At 43.1% G+C, this 19,278-nt stretch overlaps 2 protein-coding genes across 8 annotated transcripts in view; both read left to right on the forward strand.

Annotated features, from left to right (window-relative positions):
* The window catches only part of PLAA (phospholipase A2 activating protein), a 22,067-nt gene extending 8,623 nt beyond the window's left edge, over window positions 1-13,444 (forward strand). For both annotated transcript variants that reach the window (XM_025206972.1, XM_025206973.1), the window contains exons 9-14: window positions 402-621; window positions 3,336-3,404; window positions 3,784-3,855; window positions 6,161-6,262; window positions 8,922-9,086; window positions 12,716-13,444. In XM_025206972.1, the coding sequence (XP_025062757.1) occupies window positions 402-621; window positions 3,336-3,404; window positions 3,784-3,855; window positions 6,161-6,262; window positions 8,922-9,086; window positions 12,716-13,281 (1,194 nt within the window). In that variant the 3' untranslated portion in view covers window positions 13,282-13,444. The remainder of the gene's footprint in view (window positions 1-401; window positions 622-3,335; window positions 3,405-3,783; window positions 3,856-6,160; window positions 6,263-8,921; window positions 9,087-12,715) is intronic.
* Window positions 13,445-18,275: 4,831 nt separating this feature from the next.
* CAAP1 (caspase activity and apoptosis inhibitor 1) overlaps window positions 18,276-19,278 on the forward strand; it is a 37,413-nt gene continuing 36,410 nt past the window's right edge. For all 6 annotated transcript variants that reach the window (XR_003094630.1, XR_003094631.1, XM_025206971.1 and 3 more), the window contains exon 1: window positions 18,276-18,482. Coding sequence is in view for 4 of the 6 variants with exons in the window: in XM_025206971.1 (XP_025062756.1) it covers window positions 18,351-18,482 (132 nt within the window). In the remaining 2 variants the exon portion in view is untranslated. The remainder of the gene's footprint in view (window positions 18,483-19,278) is intronic.

Below are 19,278 nucleotides of genomic sequence, written 5' to 3' on the forward strand. Positions count from 1 at the left end.
ACTTTAGATCAGTAGGGTGTTTAATTTACTACAGCATGTTATTGCTTAGTGTGGTACCTTGCATGATTAGTTCCATAATCCTGTGGGCATTTTATCCAGACTTACTTATATAGGTGGATAAATTTATCATAAAAAATGTGCCCCCTTTAAATATTGTTGAATATTTTTTGCCAGTACCTGATAACCTAGTTCTTTTGTTTTTATTATGTTTCTGCTATTTTCTAAATAAAGACTATATAGATAAGTCACCAGGGTAGAAGGGTGCTATAATTATTAATTGGCCCATAACATCAGAAATTTTGGTTTGTTATTATCATATGTCTATGTTTGATGCATATGATGTATGTATAGACAAAATATGGTATAACCATCTCTATGGCTCTTTCTGTTTTTACTTGAAGGAATATGATTTTGTTTTCACCATTGATGTGAATGAAAGTGGGCCTTCCTACAAGCTGCCATATAACATGAATGATGATCCCTGGTTGACTGCATACAACTTCCTTCAGAAGAATGATCTAAATCCCATGTTTCTGGATCAAGTGGCCAAGTTTATTATAGACAACACCAAAGGTCAAACACTGGGGAATACAAATGCTGAATTTTCAGATCCCTTTACAGGTAAAAAATAAAGCCATTACTGGTGCACCCATATTTCTGAAGCTTTAATATCTGTGTTCATAAAGTGCATAAAAATGTGTTTTCTCTTCTAACTTTAGGGTACAATGTGTGCGGTTATTTTTTTGATACTTTCACAAATCTGGAATGTGATCTTAGAATCCTGGGAAAGCATCTTGTATATCAACATACAAATGAGCCAACTCTTGCTTCCCAAGTACCATATCTAATATTCATAACAGATCCCTGTGCCTTGTTGTTCTAGCCTCGCTACTTGGATTCAGTTTGTTTAAACCATGTTTTTAGAGCATTGCTTGTGTTTGATCTTCAGTGGAATTGGTTGAGAAACCTAAGAGCTTTCATCTGGCCTTCGAGGTTGTTTACATCTTCAGCAAACAATTTGTCAAATTTTAGAAAACTGAAGTTTTCTGTTCTTCAATTCATGCTTTTTTTATCCTAGTCAGTAGGGGTGTTCGAAATGGGCCCTATTCGATTTGAACTCAGCCCGAATTGGGGACAGTGATTCGATTCATTGATTTGGATCCCTGTCCCCGATTTAGATTCGGCCAAATCCGAATTTGAAGATTTGATGCTGATTCAGAGAATCAGCAATTCAGACATAAACACAGCTTTAAGTGTTTTTTCTACATACCTTGAGGTAGCAGGCACGGCTCGTGATCGTTGTGATGCTGGGGCCGATGAAGTGTCCCACAAGAGTGCATGCTCGGCAGCGAACCCGGAAGTACAGGACTACGCCCCCTGGCGGTCCGGCAATCAGCCGCAGGGGGACACCCCTGACCCAGGAGGTACCAGTTACTGAGCGGGGGGACCAGAAGTACCCCTGGTCCACTTCTGGGTCTACTGCCGAGCACGTTGGGGAGCCTCCCATGCTTCTGTGGGATGCTCCATCCGCTCCAGCATCGCAAGATTCATGAGCCACCTGCTACCTAGAGACAGCTTTAAATGTTTTTTTCTACATACCTCTATCTCTGAATTGCTGAATCTCTCCAAATCGATTCGGAGGGTTCCGATTCAATTCAGAGAGATTAAAGGGTCCTTTGATTCGATTTTGGAGATTTGGCCACTGAATCAGGCCACATCTCCGCCCCATCAAATCAGGGATCAAAGCTTCGAATAGCCCTACTAGTCAGTAATAACTGGAAAGCTTTTTAAAGCTGTATAACTCTATTTTTTACCTCTTTTTAATTAATCTCAGGTTTTAAAACAAAAACCAACTTTAGTACGTAAAGAACAAAAAAACCCAAAAATGTCAACCGGGGTTGTGGGGGGTTGTTTTGGGGAGCTGGGGGAAGGAGAAGAGGGGTGGCAGTGTTGGTTGAGGTTTTGTTTTTGAGACTGGAATATTCCCGAGGGTGGGAGTGGTGTGGGGATGTGATGTCCACATTATGATAATGGGTGAAAAATAGATGAAGCTGATTAGAAATAAAAATAACTAATGTATGCCTGCAACTTTTTAACTTTAACAGATAGTAAAAAGGAAGCCTACTTAATAGATGTTATTTAGAAGTTAGTATCTCTGTTTAGTTAAGTGTCAAAGATACAAATATGCTTTGTAAATGAACAGTGTAAGATCCTAAATAGAATGTATTGTCATCGTGTCAGAATTTAGTGAATTACAAAAAGAAAACCGCATAAAATACAAAGTAAATTCCTTTCTGATTTAGCAATCTAAGGTAGGTTATAGCAAGAGAAATTTTAAGGACAGTACAGCTGAGTCCTTCAAGTAATCAGGCCTAGTGAACTTGCATAATCTTGTATGCAGAGATGTTTAATGGTGCCTTGCTTTTGGAGATATTAGATATACAATACAAGTCTCCATTTAAACAGAATGACCAAAAGAGCTATAGCATTTTTGGTGTAAAACTACCTTGACAATTTTCCAGGAGCCTTGTGGTCCACAGTGAAAGTATAGCTATGTATATATTTCTTTAACAAAAACTAAGCTCCACTGGCTATTAGAATCTTAGAAAAGTAAGACTGGAAAGTACCTCAGGAAGTCATTTAATTCAAGCCAGTCCTCAAGTCAGGGTCATGCTTGATTAAGCCATACTAGTCAAGTGTCTGTCTAACCTGCTTCTAAAAACTTTACAAGGATGGAGATCACACAGTTTCTTTAATATGTTCTAAAATGTAACCATCCTTAGAGAAGGTTCTTTGTATTACCAAGCTAAATTTCTTTGGCTGTAGTTTAAGATCTTATTCCTGTCCCGTCTCCTGCAGCCATGGAGGTGTCCATCCTCTGTATAACATCCCTTCATGTATTGAAGGCTGTAATTGGCTCCCCCCTCGGTCTTCTCTTCATGTCTCCCAGACTTCTGGTCATTCTTGTTGATCTACTCTGGAGTCTTTCTAATTTGTCCACATCTTTCTTGAAAGTACATGCCCCAAACTTGGCACAGTACTCTAGGTGAGGTTTCACTAGAGCCAAATAAAGCAGAAGAATCACTTCCTTTGACTTGCTAATGGTGCTTCTTAATACACCCTAGACTTAAAAGTATTTGGATTCACTTACAAAAAAAAGTCCCTGCAGAAGATCAGTTTTCCCACTGTTAAGTCACAGCTACATTTGTCCTCTGTGTGTACCATATTTGAGCCATTCTTGTTGATTTTAAAGAGTAACCAAAATAGATGGATCTTGATAAATACGATCAACGTGAGAATAAATGGATCTTGTTTTGTTGCTTGTTACTTCACAGGTGCTGGTCGCTATGTTCCAGGTTCTTTGTCTGGGTCAGATGCAGTCCCTGCAGCAGATCCATTTACAGGTATTGTACAATTTACAGTTTTTGTTACATATGCCAAGGTAGGGTTTTTTTCCAAGTCCCAAACAGTGGCCAGCTCAGAGATCGAAAGTTTCCATTCAGTTCTCCACTTCAGAACCACAGTTTTGACTCTTAGAGTTCTGTGCCTACAAAAATGAGATATCTAATATGGCATAGAGTAAGACAGGTATAAGGAAAAGCTACACAATTATTGTTGTTTTGGTATAGTATCTAGTTAAAAATATTTAATTTTACTTTGAGAACCATAAAAACTGTTGTGTGTGTATGATATTAAATAGCTGTAAAATCTAGTGACCTTTTTACTTGTTATGCTGTGGTAGAAATTGACATAATCTCTCATAGAAACTCTCACATCTCTTAGGTGCTGGCCGCTATGTTCCTGGTTCAGCGTCAAATACTGTTGCTTCCCTAAGTGTAGTTGATCCATTTACAGGTAAGAGATTGATCTGGCAAGCAGAAAAGCGTTCTTTACCTTTTAACTTCAGTTTCTCCTTTAACACTTTACTTGAGATGAGATACATAATTTAATCTAAAATTTGAAAACAACTGCAACAAAGCTGCTTACACGTCCCCAAAACTGAGTGAAAAAGTAGAGGAAGTTTTTTAGTTAATTGTATATCCTCTATATGTACTTTAGTGGGAATCTATTGGGAAAATTTCAAAGTAAAGGTGCTAATCTGTCCCTTGAGCGTGGAGGTTTATGCTTATGTTAAATGGACTTGCCACTAATAGTGCTTCCAGCTAGAGAAATGAGTGTGTTCAGTTGAAATAAGCTGAATTTGACTAATTATATTTACCCTTTATAAATATAATTCTGGCACAGCTCAAAAGACAAACCTATTAATTTATGGCTAAACTAGGAGAAAATGCCTTTCCAAAGAAATCTGCAGCCTCAGGTCCATATAATGTAAGTATTTAGATTTAGCTGCGAGTTCCTGCAGATCTCAAATAAACTACACTTTTAATTACAGAAACATTAGCATAAAATATTTTATTGAGTCTTTGTTTTAAAATTTGGGCTTGTCCATACCCACATCTTGGCTATGATATTTAATTCCAGAAAATATGGAGTAATTAGGATTTTATTGTAATCTAGATATCAGTTAGCAATTCAGTATTGTGTAATAAAGAATTTGGAAAACTGTGTTGCTTATTTAACAAAAAAGGCCTTTTTTGTTTTCATAAGTATTTTGTTGTGGGCACTACCTGTGTACCTACAACAGTGATAAATATTTATATAAACATATGGAAATAAGATAGCTTTCCAGAGAATAGCTGGCAAGGCTGGCTTTCTTAATAATAATAAAAAACACCCCAAGGGTGGTTACTAGGCCTGTGCGAATAGGGAAGTATTAGATTCGGATTCAGAGGACAGTGATTTGATTCAGAGATTTGGATTGTTGTCCCAAATCGACTTGGCTGAATTGGCTTTGGAAGATTCAGCGCTGATTTGGATTGGCTGGGGAGAGAGGCAGCAGGCTGTCCCGTGGCTCCTCCGGCTGTGCCTGCCTCTTCCCTGGGCAAGGGGAGCCAAGGGAGAAGCCTGCATGGCTGCCCTGCCCGGCTCGCTCCAGCCTAGTCACGGCACTTAAAACAAAAAAAAAAAACACACAAAAAAAAGCCCCACACTCACTGGCTGCAGCAGCAACGATTGGGGCCTCTGGACGCTTGTGGCAGGGTCCCAGCGTGGGGCCAGCAGTGTTTGCCCACTCCCCTCACCACTTGGCACCTGCACGGCAGCAGTCACATCGCATGGGTGTGGGGCAGCGCAGCAGGGTGCTGCGCGCTGTCTGGGAGCTGGGGCTGAGCGGTGCTAGAGCTCCCCAGCTCCCAGACAATGTGCTGTGTCCTGCTGAGCCATGCTGCACCTGCCATGGGGCAGGTGCCAAGCGGGGGGGGGTGATCCCCACTGCTCCCCTCTGCATGGGGGGCATTCTGCCATGAGCCCTCAGAGGCCCCGATCGCTGCTGCCAGAGATGGTAAGTTACAGGACTTTTTTTTTTTTTTTTAAGTGCCGGGAGACTGGTCTGGGTGGGGGGATGGGGTTGGGCAGGGCAGGCATGGGGGCTTCTCCCGCAGCTCCTTCAGCTTTGTCTGCCTCTGCCCTGGCTGAGGGAGCCATGGGGGCTATGCCCTGCTGCCGCTTGCCCAGCCAGCGTTGGGGGGGGGGTGGAGGCAGGCAGGGGGCATTATGCAGGTGCAGCTTGCTGCAGGCGGCAGCAGGGCATAACCCCCACTCCTAGCACTGTTGTACCGCATCAGCGCTGGGAGCAGGGGCTCTGTCCTATTGTTGCTTGCCCCCTCTGTCTGGAGTGAGCCGCATGTGCATCCTGCCCCGCCTCCGTCCCGGATGGGCAAGAAGCAGTAGAGCAGAACCCCCACTCCCAGTGCTGCCATGCCCACGTCCCATGCCTCCCTGCCCCAGCTAGGTAGCTTGTCCCAGCCCCAACCCCTCCCTCCTCCAATCCCAACAGATTTACCAGCTGGAGGCAACTGTCAGCTGCCTGTTTAGCCTATGGCTGAATCTCCAAAGCAGCCAAAGCTTTTCCGAATCAATTTGGAGATTTAAACTGGTCCCCCGATTTGATTAGGATTCTGTGATTTGGTCCCCGAATCGGGCCAAATCTCCTCCAAATCAAATCAGCTACTGAAGTTTCATATAGCTCTAGTAGTTACTCATTGTTATCAAATTATAGCTGTATTCTGTTGGAAGTTCTAATACCTATCTTCTTATATAGGAAACGGTGCTTACCATTCAGGTGCAGCAAAAGCTGAAAATATTTATTTTCCAAAGAAGGAGGCGGTTACTTTTGACCAGGCCAATCCAACGCAGATACTGGGTGAGAAATTAAATTTAATTTCTTTGAATTTATACCTCCTCTTCTTTCTCAGGCCTTCCAAAAAACTGCTGTTTTTACCACTCTTATTGGCCTAGTCTTGCACAATTAAAATGTTTAAAGCTATTATCATTTTGTGCCATGAGATTAATTATCTACATTTTAGATTTAAAAAATGTAAGTAGGAGGCCAGGATAGATGTCACGAAGGGCTTTCTTTTATGTAAATAAAAAAAATCTATTGCTTTATCCCTGTAATACAAGTCTCGCATACTTGTTCCTGCTTGTTTGGCATTTGGCTATGCTTTTGAGAAATGCAAGTCTTTTCTGCACCTGCTGGAGTGGAGCTTGCGTGAAGGCAGTGTTAGTTCTCCATATAGTCAGAGCTTGAAAATACACCATGTACTTATGTCTTCCTTGCATGTTATGTCCTCTGTGGTTTCACAAATTATGTTCAAAAGGACCATTGTACTTATTTAACCTGACCATGCTGCATGAAATATGAAATACAACAGTTATGGACAGAAACTTTAATTGTACCTTGATTGATTTTTTTTGTTTTGTTTTGTTTGTTTGTTTGTTCTTTTTTTTGTTTTTTTGTTGCACCTTTCCTTTCTTTAGTCCACTTTTTTCTTTCCTGCAGTAGCTCCTAGTGGTGCCAGTTACCTTTTTTTCTCTTTCCTTGTAACTTTGTTTCTATCTACACTGTTTTCTTTTGTCTCCTTCCCTCTTTGGGTAGGGACAGAAATGACACCTAAACAGGTGTAAGTGATCAGTAGCCAGTTCAAATCTGTAACACAATACAAGTTCAGTGCACGTAAACTGCTTTCAAAATGGCCAAAACCAGTTTAAGATATAAGATAAACCTGGATGGGATGTAGCATCAGACTTAACTGATTATAGATTAAATAAGTTTATTGAATTTCTGTCCCAGGTTCCCTCCAGATTTCAAGTTAACGCACAGCCCCCCAGCATTCCAGGAAGATTTGCACCTCCCCAACAAACCCCCGCCCCTCCAAGGGTGGGCGCACTAGCCTGGGCTCAAGCTGTCTGCTCCAGCTGAGCAGGGAGGCATGCTCTAGCACCCCCTCCCCCCCCAAGCTTCTGGCCTGAGCCACTACAGGCATCTGGCTGCATTTCCAGAATCAAATGCAAATGTCTCTTCACTTGCTTATTGGTTCAATCTACACAGTTTAGATTAATTTGCAAAGTTTGAATCGATTCAGCCTCGGGCTTTTTAACTGTCAACTTAGCTTTGTCATGTCTACCTGGTTTCTTTACTGTTGTCTCTCTCTCTTTTTTTCTAATTATCTAGTGCATTTGAGAATCCTATAAATCTAATTTTTTTAAGTAATGCTCAAGCTGTGATACGTTCTATGCACATTTTAAAGCAAGGCATACTTGCCTACCTTGAAGATCATGCAGTCAAAAATTTCTCATTCCCGCTAACATCTCTAGCATTTCATTTTTATCTACTTCCTGATCGTCCCACCCTTTTATGTTCTTAAAAGAGTTGAAAATATACTGTATGCTTAGGTGATGCGCAGTACTTACTTATGCCAATTACTTGGAAAGAATACAAACATGGATTCCCATGAGAGTGCTGTTCTTAGATCTTGTCTCTCTCTCTCTTTCTGTACTCTGTGCTTAAAAGGCATCAGCCTAAACCCTTGGTGTCATCCCCAGTCCATGCTGGAAAAAAAAGAGAGCATTCTTTGTTACTCTGTAAGGTCTTAACTACTTGCAGATGCTGGTGATCTTTTGTCATCCTATGCTTGCTCTCCTTTCTGGGACCTTTCTAGTAAATAGTTCTAGTTTTGCCTCCAGTGCTGCTCTTTTCATTCTGTAGCATCTCTCGAATTTTTGCCCACAGTTTCCCAAAGGGTGGTGAGACCTACAAGACCAGGCAGTTTTCATTCTGTCACATTTTAGCAAAGCAAATAGCATCAGATACTACTGTTCATAGACTTAAGACCTTATTGCCTTCATTTACACTTAATTTAATTTTTGGAAGGTTGCGTTTGCAATAGTAAAGACTTTTAATGACAGGTTAGAAACTGACACATTCATGTCACTCATCCAGAAAGTTTCCAAGCCCATGGTGCAGATATTTTTCCAACCACAAATTTCCTGAACTTAGCAGCAGATGCTTCTGGTTACAAACAGTGCAGGTTTTTCATGTAATGCCTGAAGTAGTCCTTTCAGGACTTTCCATTGATTTCTGTCCTCATAAAAGTTAACAAGACAAGAAGTTGAAGTAGTACTGTCTGCTTATACCTTTTGATGGAACTAAATTTTGTGATGTCTGAAAGCGATATAGAAGTTGGCCTTTTCTGCATTTTCAAATTTGTTGGAACTACTCAAATGTTCTTAAATTATCACAGTTGGAAGTGTAGCTTCCAATTCATGAACAAAGGGGTGGGTGGGTGGGTGGGTGTGTGTGTTGTCTATACTTGCACATGTGCTGTGTCACATGTTCCTGGCACTTAACAAGCAGGTATTCCTGTGTAATATTAAAGAAATCATGGAACATGAGTTTTTGTGCAAAAAATCTCTCAAAGGCTATGACGATAGTTGAAGCTTAGTACTTTTGAGATGATTTGTAGATTGCTTTAAGGATTTCATATGATGCAGTAAGTCATACTTGATTTTTGGTTATGCAGGTAAACTTAAAGAACTTAATGGAAGTGTATCTGATGAACAAAAGCTGACAGAAGATGATTTGATACTCCTAGAAAAGATACTATCCATAACATGTAATAGCTCTGCAGAAACACCTACAGCACAGCAACTACAAGTTTTGTGGAAAGCAGTTAACTGGCCAGAAGGTATGATTTTTATTTTGCATTACAACACCTAGAAACTTCAGTTATGAACTAGGATTCCATTGTGCTGGCTTCTTTACAACCATGGAATAAAGGCAATCCCTGTCTCAAAGTTTGCAATTTAAATGTAAGACAAGAGACTGCAAATAGAAGCAGACCGATGGGAAAGGTTAAGGAAACAATGAGACCAGTATAATTCAGCCAGAGAAGTAAGGGTGATACCCATGTTACAGGCAACGTGGCAGAAATATCTATAGTGAATGAGAAATAACACTTTAGCATTTCCCTCTGCTTCTCCTTTAAACCATTTTTAGCCATCCTGGTTTTGAGCTGACAGACATCCACAAAACTAAGCTTTTTAGCTTGGGCAGGAGGTAAGAGGTTTATTTGTAAAGGACAATTGATGTTCATCCCATCTTTGAGTCGGTAGCTGTATCCCTACTGTGCATGTCTGTTCCTCCAAATACTCAGGCTAATTATTTCTCTTTCTTCCTCAAATCACTAATTTGGGGTTATGGTGCTGTAGATTCCTAATTGTATTGCTTAACAGCCTGTCATTTTTCCATTGTTAAATCAAGCTGTTCTGAATACAGCTTCCCTGGAGCTCATTAGTCTTAAGTTGAAAAAGTGGCACACTTAGAAGTGATTTATATGAGCAAGATTTTGAATTGTGAAGTACTACAGTTTATATTCTGCAAGCAGCTGGGATGTGGGTATATAAGATGGTATTTTACTCGGCTTTAAAATGGCACATTTGACTTAGTTTTAAGTAAATACGCACTTTCACTTGGGTGCGCACCGTCTGTGTACTAAAATTTAAGGAACTGAATTTAGTTTGTTTTTAAACTGTGTATTGGACAGATATTTGTGTGTAGAAAATTGTTCATTTCCTTTGTTCACATGAGTCTGCCTTGTAAATACCAAAGGAAAATAACATAGAACCATAAATGCTGGTAGAAAAGCTAGAGATGGGTATAATGCCTGAATTGTTTTATAACTTAAGTTTTTTAAGTGGACTAGGTTTCAGATTGATACTGTTCCTTAACTCTTCTTAAGATTGGATAAAATAATTACTGTTAAAGGCAGCTGAGAATAGATAGAACTTTGCCCTGTAGAAATAATTGCTTCTAGCTGTCAAAAAGATGCTAGATTCAGAATGGAAGGGGAAGGTGATCCTTCAGCCATTTGCTGTTTAAAGATGCTTCATGCCGTAGCCTTTTGAATCAGCAATATTCCATGTCCATGTTCCACTTTTGCCTTCATCACTTTGTTAATCTGAATTCTTAAGGCAAGATGTCATTGGAGTCTCTGTGATGCTTTCCAAAGTCAACATACAAAGCAACATGAGTTTCTGGCAAATGCCTGAAATTTTTCCAAGAATTGGGGTGTTGTCCTGTAGGGCCAGGCCAACTCTCAGGATCTCAAAATTGCACTGTTAGATGGGAGGGTGTGACACAACTGCACATATACAAACACACAAATCAATTAGGCATACACACACACACACACACACACACACCGCCTGCCCCGCCCCCCCAAATTCAGGCGCGCACACGCATCCAAAGTTACCAGCCTAGGCACATGCATACCTATCACCAATTCAAGCACATACACACTACACACACCAAAAATTAGACAAAATCAGTTACCAACACCTGCACGCTCAGTACACATACATGGATCACTAATTCATATATCACGCACACAATGACGTGTATATTCACCAGTTCACACACGTACCACCCACCTACACACACAGGTGAGTTCCTAACTTGGATGGTACGGTGTGTATGTATGTGCTTGGGGTACTTGGGATACCTGGGGGGAAGGTTATGGTGAGAGAGTGAAAGTGTAGGGAGTGAAAGTTGCCGGGACCAGGATTAGAACCGGTAGACTAGAGAGAAGCTGGGCTGAGGAACTGAGGCTTGGGGTTACTTAAGGTCAAGTGGCCCCAGAGTTACTCGAGGTCACTGGTACTGGGGTGGAAGCAAGGGAAAAAGCCCAGTGGCAGGGAGGAGACAGCCAGGAAAGAGAGGCAGAAAGCTGGGAGATGGGGGCTGGGAACAAAGAGGCAAAAAGCTGGGGGATTTGGGGCGGAGGGTGGGGAGGTCAATAAGACAAAAACCCAACTCGGCGTTTCAAAATAACAGGTTTATTAAACAAACAACACACTACACAGCCCCATAAAGTTATTGGTTCCTATACACACACTCACATACACACCCACACAATGGTAGCAGGAGAAAAAAAGGCTTGGTGGAGGGATTGAAGTCAGGGTGTGTAGGGACAGAGTCCAGGTCCTTTGCTTGGGGAAGGAAGGTGGGTGATAGCTACCTATCCTGGGCTGTGAGTTGATCCTCAATGGCCAGTTGGGGTCTTCTCCAACAAGGTGTAGTCCAGAGGGGGTCTCTGGCAGGGCCTCTGGGTGGCTAGGTAGTGTGGCATGGTGCTGGTCCAGATGGAGAGGTCGTCCCACTGGGTCTGTCTTCACTGCCCGCTTTTATAGGGCAGACGTTCTATGACCCTAGTGGCAGGGGCATGCCTAGGCAAGAGTCAGCCGCTGGTGTACTGAGCATGTGCACTCCGGGCGAGGACATACAGTTTCAGTTATCTGTAATGATGGGTTGGCTGATTTCTGCAGCAGTCTTTGTCTTCCAAATCTTGAGCCAGGGAGAGTCAATGCAGGGTGATGGTTGGGTTGTGGAGTTGATGGTTCAGTCATTCAGAGGGAGCTATTTTTAGACTATTGCCATTGTGTATCAATCACCCATTCACTCAGGAACCAGTTTACATGGGAGGAGGGTTGTGAGTCACGCAGTTACAACAGAGTTACAATAGGATATGCCCAGACAGGGGACACAAAATGGAAACTTGACATGACTTATGCTAACTTACATATGTAGGCCTAAATCATATAGTATCAGTAAAACAGTAATATAAAAGAGTAAAAATCAATATAAACATAATAATTATACAATATAAAACAGTGTCTATCCATAACAGAGCACTTACTTGAAAACAAAGAGAAAAAACAAAACAAATACAACTTGCTACCAAAATAAAATGCTGAAGCTTATCCTATGTCTTAGCTCACTTATACTTATCTATAGGAAATAGAGAGGGAGAGAAAGTCAGAAATAGATGGGGAAGGGGAGGGAATGCATTTAAAAGAAAAAAAAAAAAGAGAAGAAAAACGGGGGGTTTTAGTACAGGGGTTGTCTAAAATCCCTTTTTTCATAGGGATTTCCACAAGTTTGAAATACTGAAAATTTGGGGAAATGGGTTCATCATGAATCTCCCTTGTTTTCTATATCAGCAGGGGTCAACTTCTTTTTGGAAGGTGTGCCACAAATTAAGCCCTGTGCCCTCCAGGAGCACTACTCCAATCCCCTTCTGCCAATCTTCTTCCCTGATCTGCTCTGCTATGCTACTTGCCCCCTACCATAAGGGGTGCACATAGGTGCTGCCAGTGCCACAGGTTGGCTTCCCTTGCTCTGTACCATGTGTTGTTTTTTTTTTAATACCTCCTTGAAAGCAGGAGTACAAATCTGTACAACTGAGGAAAGCTCTAGAAGACTCGTATAGAATGGAATGCAAGTATAATACTAAAACATGTTTTTCTTGTTTCTTAGATGTTGTCTTTCCAGCATTAGACATTCTTCGATTATCTATAAGGCATCCCCGGGTGCATGAGAATTTCTGCAGTGAAAAGGATAGTATACAATTCAGCAGCCACCTTCTAAAGTTTCTGAATCCTAAAGGAAAGCAAGCAAACCAGTTGCTGGCACTTAGAACTCTTTGCAATTGTTTTGTCAGCCAGGCAGGCCAGAAGCTGATGATGTCACAGAGGGACACAATAATGTCACAAGCAATAGAACTGAAATTATGTGGCAATAAGAACATTCATGTTGCACTGGCCACGTTGACCTTGAACTATGCTGTTTGTTTACATAAAATCAATAACATTGAAGGCAAAGCTCAGTGCTTGTCAGTGATCAGCACAATCATGGAGGTTGTTCAAGACCTTGAAGCCATTTTTAGACTTCTTGTGGCTCTTGGGACACTAATCAGTGACGATACAAATGCTGTGCAATTAGCCAAGTCCCTAGGAGTTGACTCTCAAATAAAAAAATATGCCTCTGTATCAGAACCAGCTAAAGTAAATGAATGCTGTAGGTTTGTCCTTAATCTGCTGTAGTGTTTTTTTGGTTGGTTTTTTTTAGGGTATTTGGAAGTCTAAGAATATGCAGAAAGATGATGCTTTTTCATATTTTATGTGACTCAGTATATCCAAGAAAATACTGTGGATGAAAAATAAACTTGATGATCTAATTTGTCATGAGTAAAACAGACTAAATAAAGTTTTGCACTGGTGGTTTTTACTGTGTGAAAGATGAGACTTGTTACAATGTATTCCTGTCTTAAGCAGTGATCCAGTTTGGTCTCTCTCAAAATATAAAACAGTCAAATTTGGTTAGATTTGAAAGAAAGACCATCAGGAAGATCTAAGTCAGGGGTGGGCAATATGTGGCCTGAGGGCCGGATGCAGCCCGCAAAACCATTCTATGCGGCCCATGGGGCCCCTAAAAAATTTAGAAAATTAATATTTATCTGCCCCTGGCTACCTGTCATGTGGCCCTTGATGGCTTGCCAAAACTCAGCAAGCGGCCCTCCGACCAAAATAATTGCCCACCCCGATCCAAGTGGTGTTCAATTTTCTTCTGTGTCATTCCTGAAAACACACAAAGCTGAGTGGCTTTGTATCTGCTTCCTAATGCTGTTTACCAGTCAATAGAAAGCTAAGACTGTTGCCAAATGTAACTGTTAAAAACTGCCCACTAATAAGCTTACTGGCCTCCACTGCAGACTATGTAGCTGTTCTGCAGTTTCAAGTTTACTACTTTTCTGAAGCTCTCAGCAGCATAGTTTTGCTCCCAGGTCATTACTTGCAGTTTTGTAGCTGCTATCCCTGTCCTCTCTGGGCTGCTTACTTTCTTGCAGCTGGCACTAGCTCAATTGCCTGTGACAGATTGCAGCCCTAAAATGCTGCTTCCTCACTCTTAGGCTAAGTACAGATAGTCAAAAAGCCTGAAGTTTAATTGATTCAGTCTTTGCAAGTTAGTCTAAGTTGCAAATATTAAACTGAGAAACAACTAGACACATTTACCTTTGATTCAGGAAATGCAGCCACATGCCTGCAGTGGCCCAGGCCAGAGGCTGGGGGGTGCTAAAGCAGGGCTCTAAAGCACTTCCTTGTCCTGTTGCCCCCGAGGTCTCTGGGATTTGCAGTCCATCACAGCAGCCCAGTTACAGGGTTGCTCATCACCAGCTATCCTAGTTTTCTCTGATTAAAAAAAAAAACAATTTTCTGTTTAAAAAGAGAAACCTCAATCCACATTTTCTGTTATTTAAATGAAACACCACTATATATCTATATCTAAAATGGTGTTCCATTTTAATCATGGAAAAATGTGGATTTGGGGTTACTTTTTTTAACTAAACATTGGGGATTTTTTTTAATTGGAGTAAACCAGGATCCCTGCTCATCACTTCCTCTTCCTGCTTCCAGGTGGCTCTGGGACTTGTAGTCCACAGTTGCAGCCAGCAAGAAGATTTTGCAGGGCAGGACAGCTCTGTACTCAGGGGAAGGGAAGTTTAACCCCTATCGCTGGCCCCAGACCCCAGCTGGGGTTTACCAGGAGCCCCCTCAACCCTGCTCTGCTGGAGCAGACAGTACAGCCCAGCCCAGGGCTGGAAAGCATGCTGAGGGACTGTTGATTTGACTTGAACCAGGAAGGGGTCTAGGACAGAAGTTTCATAAACCAGTTTGACCCGTATGAATTATGTCTGATAAATACATTCAACCAGGTTTATCTTAAACCAATTTCAGCCATTTTGAAATTGATTTATGTGCACTGAACTTCTGTTACTGGTTTAAACCAGTTTCTGATGATCACTTAAACTGGTTTATGTGTAGCTTCTGTCCCAGTAACAGGGTTGGGGCCCCCAGTTACATCTTTCATTAGCAAGTCTGCTGTGTTTCTGATCTTAGAAGAAAAGGAGTCTAGCAAGAAAGAACATGTCACTTTTGTCCTATTAAAGCTGTGTTTTAATTATGATGTTAGAATACTCAACTCCAAACCATGACTCATAGTTTCATAGTAGCTAGGGTCAGGAGGTTCCTAGCTCCTGCATAGGAAGACAGAATTTCCTAGATAAGAAGCCTGTCTATTTCATGGTTAAGCAAATAGGATACCAGATGACTAAGGAAGCCCCATTTCTATTCCAGTTTTGCTATTGACTTCATCTGTGCTCTTGAGTCAGTTGCTTTAACACTGGTCTCATTCTCCCTGTATATAATAGGAATAAGCCTATCTTCATTTTGTAGCAGAATTTTAAATCTACAGATGAAATGGCTTTATGTGAGAGTTTGTTAATAGACACTCACTCTCATCGAGGGCGCAGTCACAAGCAGACATGGAATAAACCAGTGATGATATTCATGTTGGAAGAAAGAATTAATTCTATTAGTAGATGTTTAGGACTCTGAATCCAAAATGATGACAAAGCCAATAGGGAAATACAGATACCCCGAGCGAGGGACCAACATAAGAGGGATGGGGGTGAGGAGGGGAACACAACTAGGTTACAGAAAATACAATGTTAGCCAACGATTTGAAATAATCCTACAGTATAATTTTGCAGGGACTCCATTCAGAGTGGAACTGTACTGTAACTATTCTATGGATGTTATCACTTCTGCATACAATAATGCACACCTTATAGGGCATTACTTGTGAATACAACCTGTTATAAGGATCACTAGAATGCTTTGTGATATCTCATGCATAGTGCTTCCCTATAAATACATTTAAAATGTAAATCAATTGGACCCTGTCAACTCCTCCTTATCAATGTCCTATCAAGTCACAGCAGTGATTTCTTCAAGCAGTTCACCCTTATCTTGTATAGTGCTGCGCACTGTGATAACTAGTTAAAGGAAAAGTAAACAAACTCAAAATCTGATAAGAATAAATAGTGAAGGCTTCCCATTAATTTTGCAAGGACTTGGCTACCCATTAAAGGTTTAAAAAAGAAAATACTCTGTAACAGGATGATTGGCAGGGCTGTTAGAATTCTGAAAGTTTCAAATTTTCAGATTTGCTGTGAATTTAGACTCCCTCTGATGATATTAAATATTTGCTTTCTATAGGCTTGTATTTCGAGGAAATGTGTTTCCAACCTTTCTGGTTTCAAGGATAAACTTGTAAAAGTAAATAAACAGAATTTCAGCCAAACAGACTGAAATATGGCCAGGGTGATGTGAGAATAAATCCTGAGGCTGTTTCAACACTAACACCCCCTGCCCCCATGGGGAAGGGAGCCAGACTAGGCTCTTGAACTCTTGACTCAGCTCCAGGCTCTTGACTAGGACCTCAAACCCAGGAAGCTAGCAAGCCTGCCAGTTGGCCACTACACAGGGTCTGAGGCTAACAGCCTCATCCATAGGACTCCTTAATCCATAGGACTCCTTAATCAGTGATGCCATAATAATAATAATAAAACAACCCCACGGGCAGGGAGGGGAATACAGTTTTACATGTCAAGCATCTTGAACACACTTGGGAGATAGGCAAATCTGCCATGGCATCAACACGATAGGCCTTTGTGGTTCCCTCCTGTCAGCACCTCTTCTTGGGCTAGCAGTCTTCCAATGGACTGAGCCAGGCCCCACCCCTGCGGCACCAGCCTGCCTGCAGACTTGCTTTTCTCTCATTCCGCAATACAGGCACTCCAACTTTGTAGTTTGTAATTAGGCCCAAGATGTAGGGTCTGGGTCTCAATCCCAAGCCAAGGCACTCAGGCAAAGAATCTCAAACTCAGCTTGCTCCTAGCAAGCCTGCACCCAAGGGCTGGGAGCTTTCTCTCTGGTACTCCGTTATTGCAAATCCAGGTAACTGTTTATTTCATGTGAGTTGAGGGTCTGCTAATGGCTCTCAGAAAGTTACAGGTTTTAAATAAGTGAATTTATTTGCAAAATTGATGTGCATATAATTATTGGGAGGGCTGTTTCTTTTGGCTTTCTTTTCTCTGCCTTACCTATGCACATGCGTAGACATCCTGGCTTGCCAAGGGAAGTCAAGTGCTCACAGTGTTCACATTTGAGCTCTGTTCCAGTTTTCACTTAATCAACTCACTCAGTTCTCTCTCTCTTTGTTCTCTACGATGTTTCCCCCACATCTCACAGCAGCCTCCTTTGTGCTGCAGTTGGAGGGCAGCTCTGCATGGTGGGACTGCAGGATCTTAACCACCTGGCATTTGGCAGTAGGCAGGGCAGAGCTGCACCTTATAGAGCAGTGGTTCTCAACCTTTTTTATACCAGGACCCATTTGTAAATATCAATAGCCAGTTCTGACCCAGTGCCCCTCACTCCTGACCTGCTGCCCCCCCACATCCAGCCCCCAGCCCCTCAGTCTCTGGGTGTGCGCTCTTAGAGCTCTGCCAGCCTGCAAGGGAAAAGCCATGTTTCCCTCATTTTCCTCCTTTAAAGGAGAATCCATTTTTAAAGTTTGTTTGCGATCCTTTCATATATTTTTACGACCCACTTTTGGGTCGTGCCCTATGGGTTGAGAAACACTGTTGTACAGCAATTGTTTCAGAGCTGCTTAGCTTTCGTGAGCAACACATCAATCACACTTTCCGCTCCATAAAGAAAGAGCAAAGCCAGGCAAGGAGGCAGAAGGGGGCTGGAAGTCTCTTGGAAGTAGCAGAGGCCCAGGAGCCCTGTGGCTTCCTGAACTCTCCAGATCTGTCTTCCTCAGGCCCCTGCAACACATTACATCCATCTACTACGCCATTCACTGGTGAATCGTGCAATAAACAGAGACAAAGCAACAAGTGCAGGACCCAAACGACTCTCCCGCTCTACAAAGCGCGTGCTTGGAAAAGTGGGATAACTCCCGCCTGGCTGGGTACTAGATAGGCTTTTTCTTTCAGTGTCTACAGGGCCCTTTAAATGGCCTGCCAGCCGCTGCAGCACCCTGGCGGCCCGTAGGGGGCGCCCTCATCCTGAACGGGGATAGCGCAGGGGCTGCGAGATAGAGCACTTCCGGACGTGATCTTGCCCTGAGGCTCCCGGAAGGGTCCTCGCCAAAGGATCCCGGATGTGGTCTTGCCCCGAGCCTCCCGGAAGCCCACGGGCCCCTGACTGGCTGGAGCCGGTGGCGGTGACGCCATCTCCCGGCGACGCGCTGGCGCCGAGGCGCCATGCCGGGCCGCCGGTCCTCTAGAGAGAAGAAGCGGCGCCGCTCTCGCTCTTGCTGCCCGGAACCCGCCGTGGCCGCGGGGGGCGGTGACAGGAAGCGGCGCAGCACCGAGGCCGGCCGCGGCCTCCCCGAGGTAACGGGGGTCCCGTCCTCCGCCCCCAGCGCGGCCCCTGCTGCGGCGGGGGTGTGGCGGGGGGTCTGGCTGGGGCTGACCCTGCCTTGAGCGGGGCTTGGGCTCCCCGCCTGCGGTCTCTCCCCGTCCTTGTGCCCGTCTCCTGTGAGCCTGCTCGTGGCGCTGCAACAGCGGGGGCCCACACGTGGGAAACGGTGACAAGTGACTGTTTTCCATGTGTGGGCTTGAATTACTGGGGGCGGGGCAGAGGGGCCGTCTTCAATTCCGGCTGTCTTGGATTTAGTCAAAGGCAGCACTGGGTGTTTGGCTGTGAGGGCAGCGCAAGCAGGGTGGGTTTCTCTTTTATTGGACTGGTTGCAGCGTGGGGGAAGAGTTCGCTTTCAAATGCAAGATGGGCGCAGATTTCTCCCCCCCCCCCCACCCGTGTGGTGTGGTGCCTATGCCAGGGGTTGCCCTGAGAAATCCTCACCTTGCACATCATTCCCGAACTGTCGTGGCTGCAGGGCGAGCCTTGTGCTACATGAAACCAAGGCATTTTGGGTGCAAAGTTCCTTTGCTGCCCACAGTTGTTCTGGTCACAATGTGACCTGCAGTATTGTGGGTCATTTAATCCTGTCTTTCCAAGGGAGCCAGGCCACAAAACTGTTAGTTGCAGACTGCTGCTTTATAGCAAAACAGTTGTCAGCAGGTGATTCTCTGCAGTGCGCTATGTATAGTGTGTTACCTTGAGTTTGAAAAACCTAAGTACTTAACCAGAGTGCCCACACTTAATTTAGGCATTGTTTGTTAACTACAG

Source organism: Alligator sinensis, unplaced genomic scaffold, assembly GCF_000455745.1.
Source record: "Alligator sinensis unplaced genomic scaffold, ASM45574v1 scaffold940_1, whole genome shotgun sequence".
In the NCBI taxonomy this organism is placed as follows: Eukaryota; Metazoa; Chordata; order Crocodylia; family Alligatoridae; genus Alligator; species Alligator sinensis.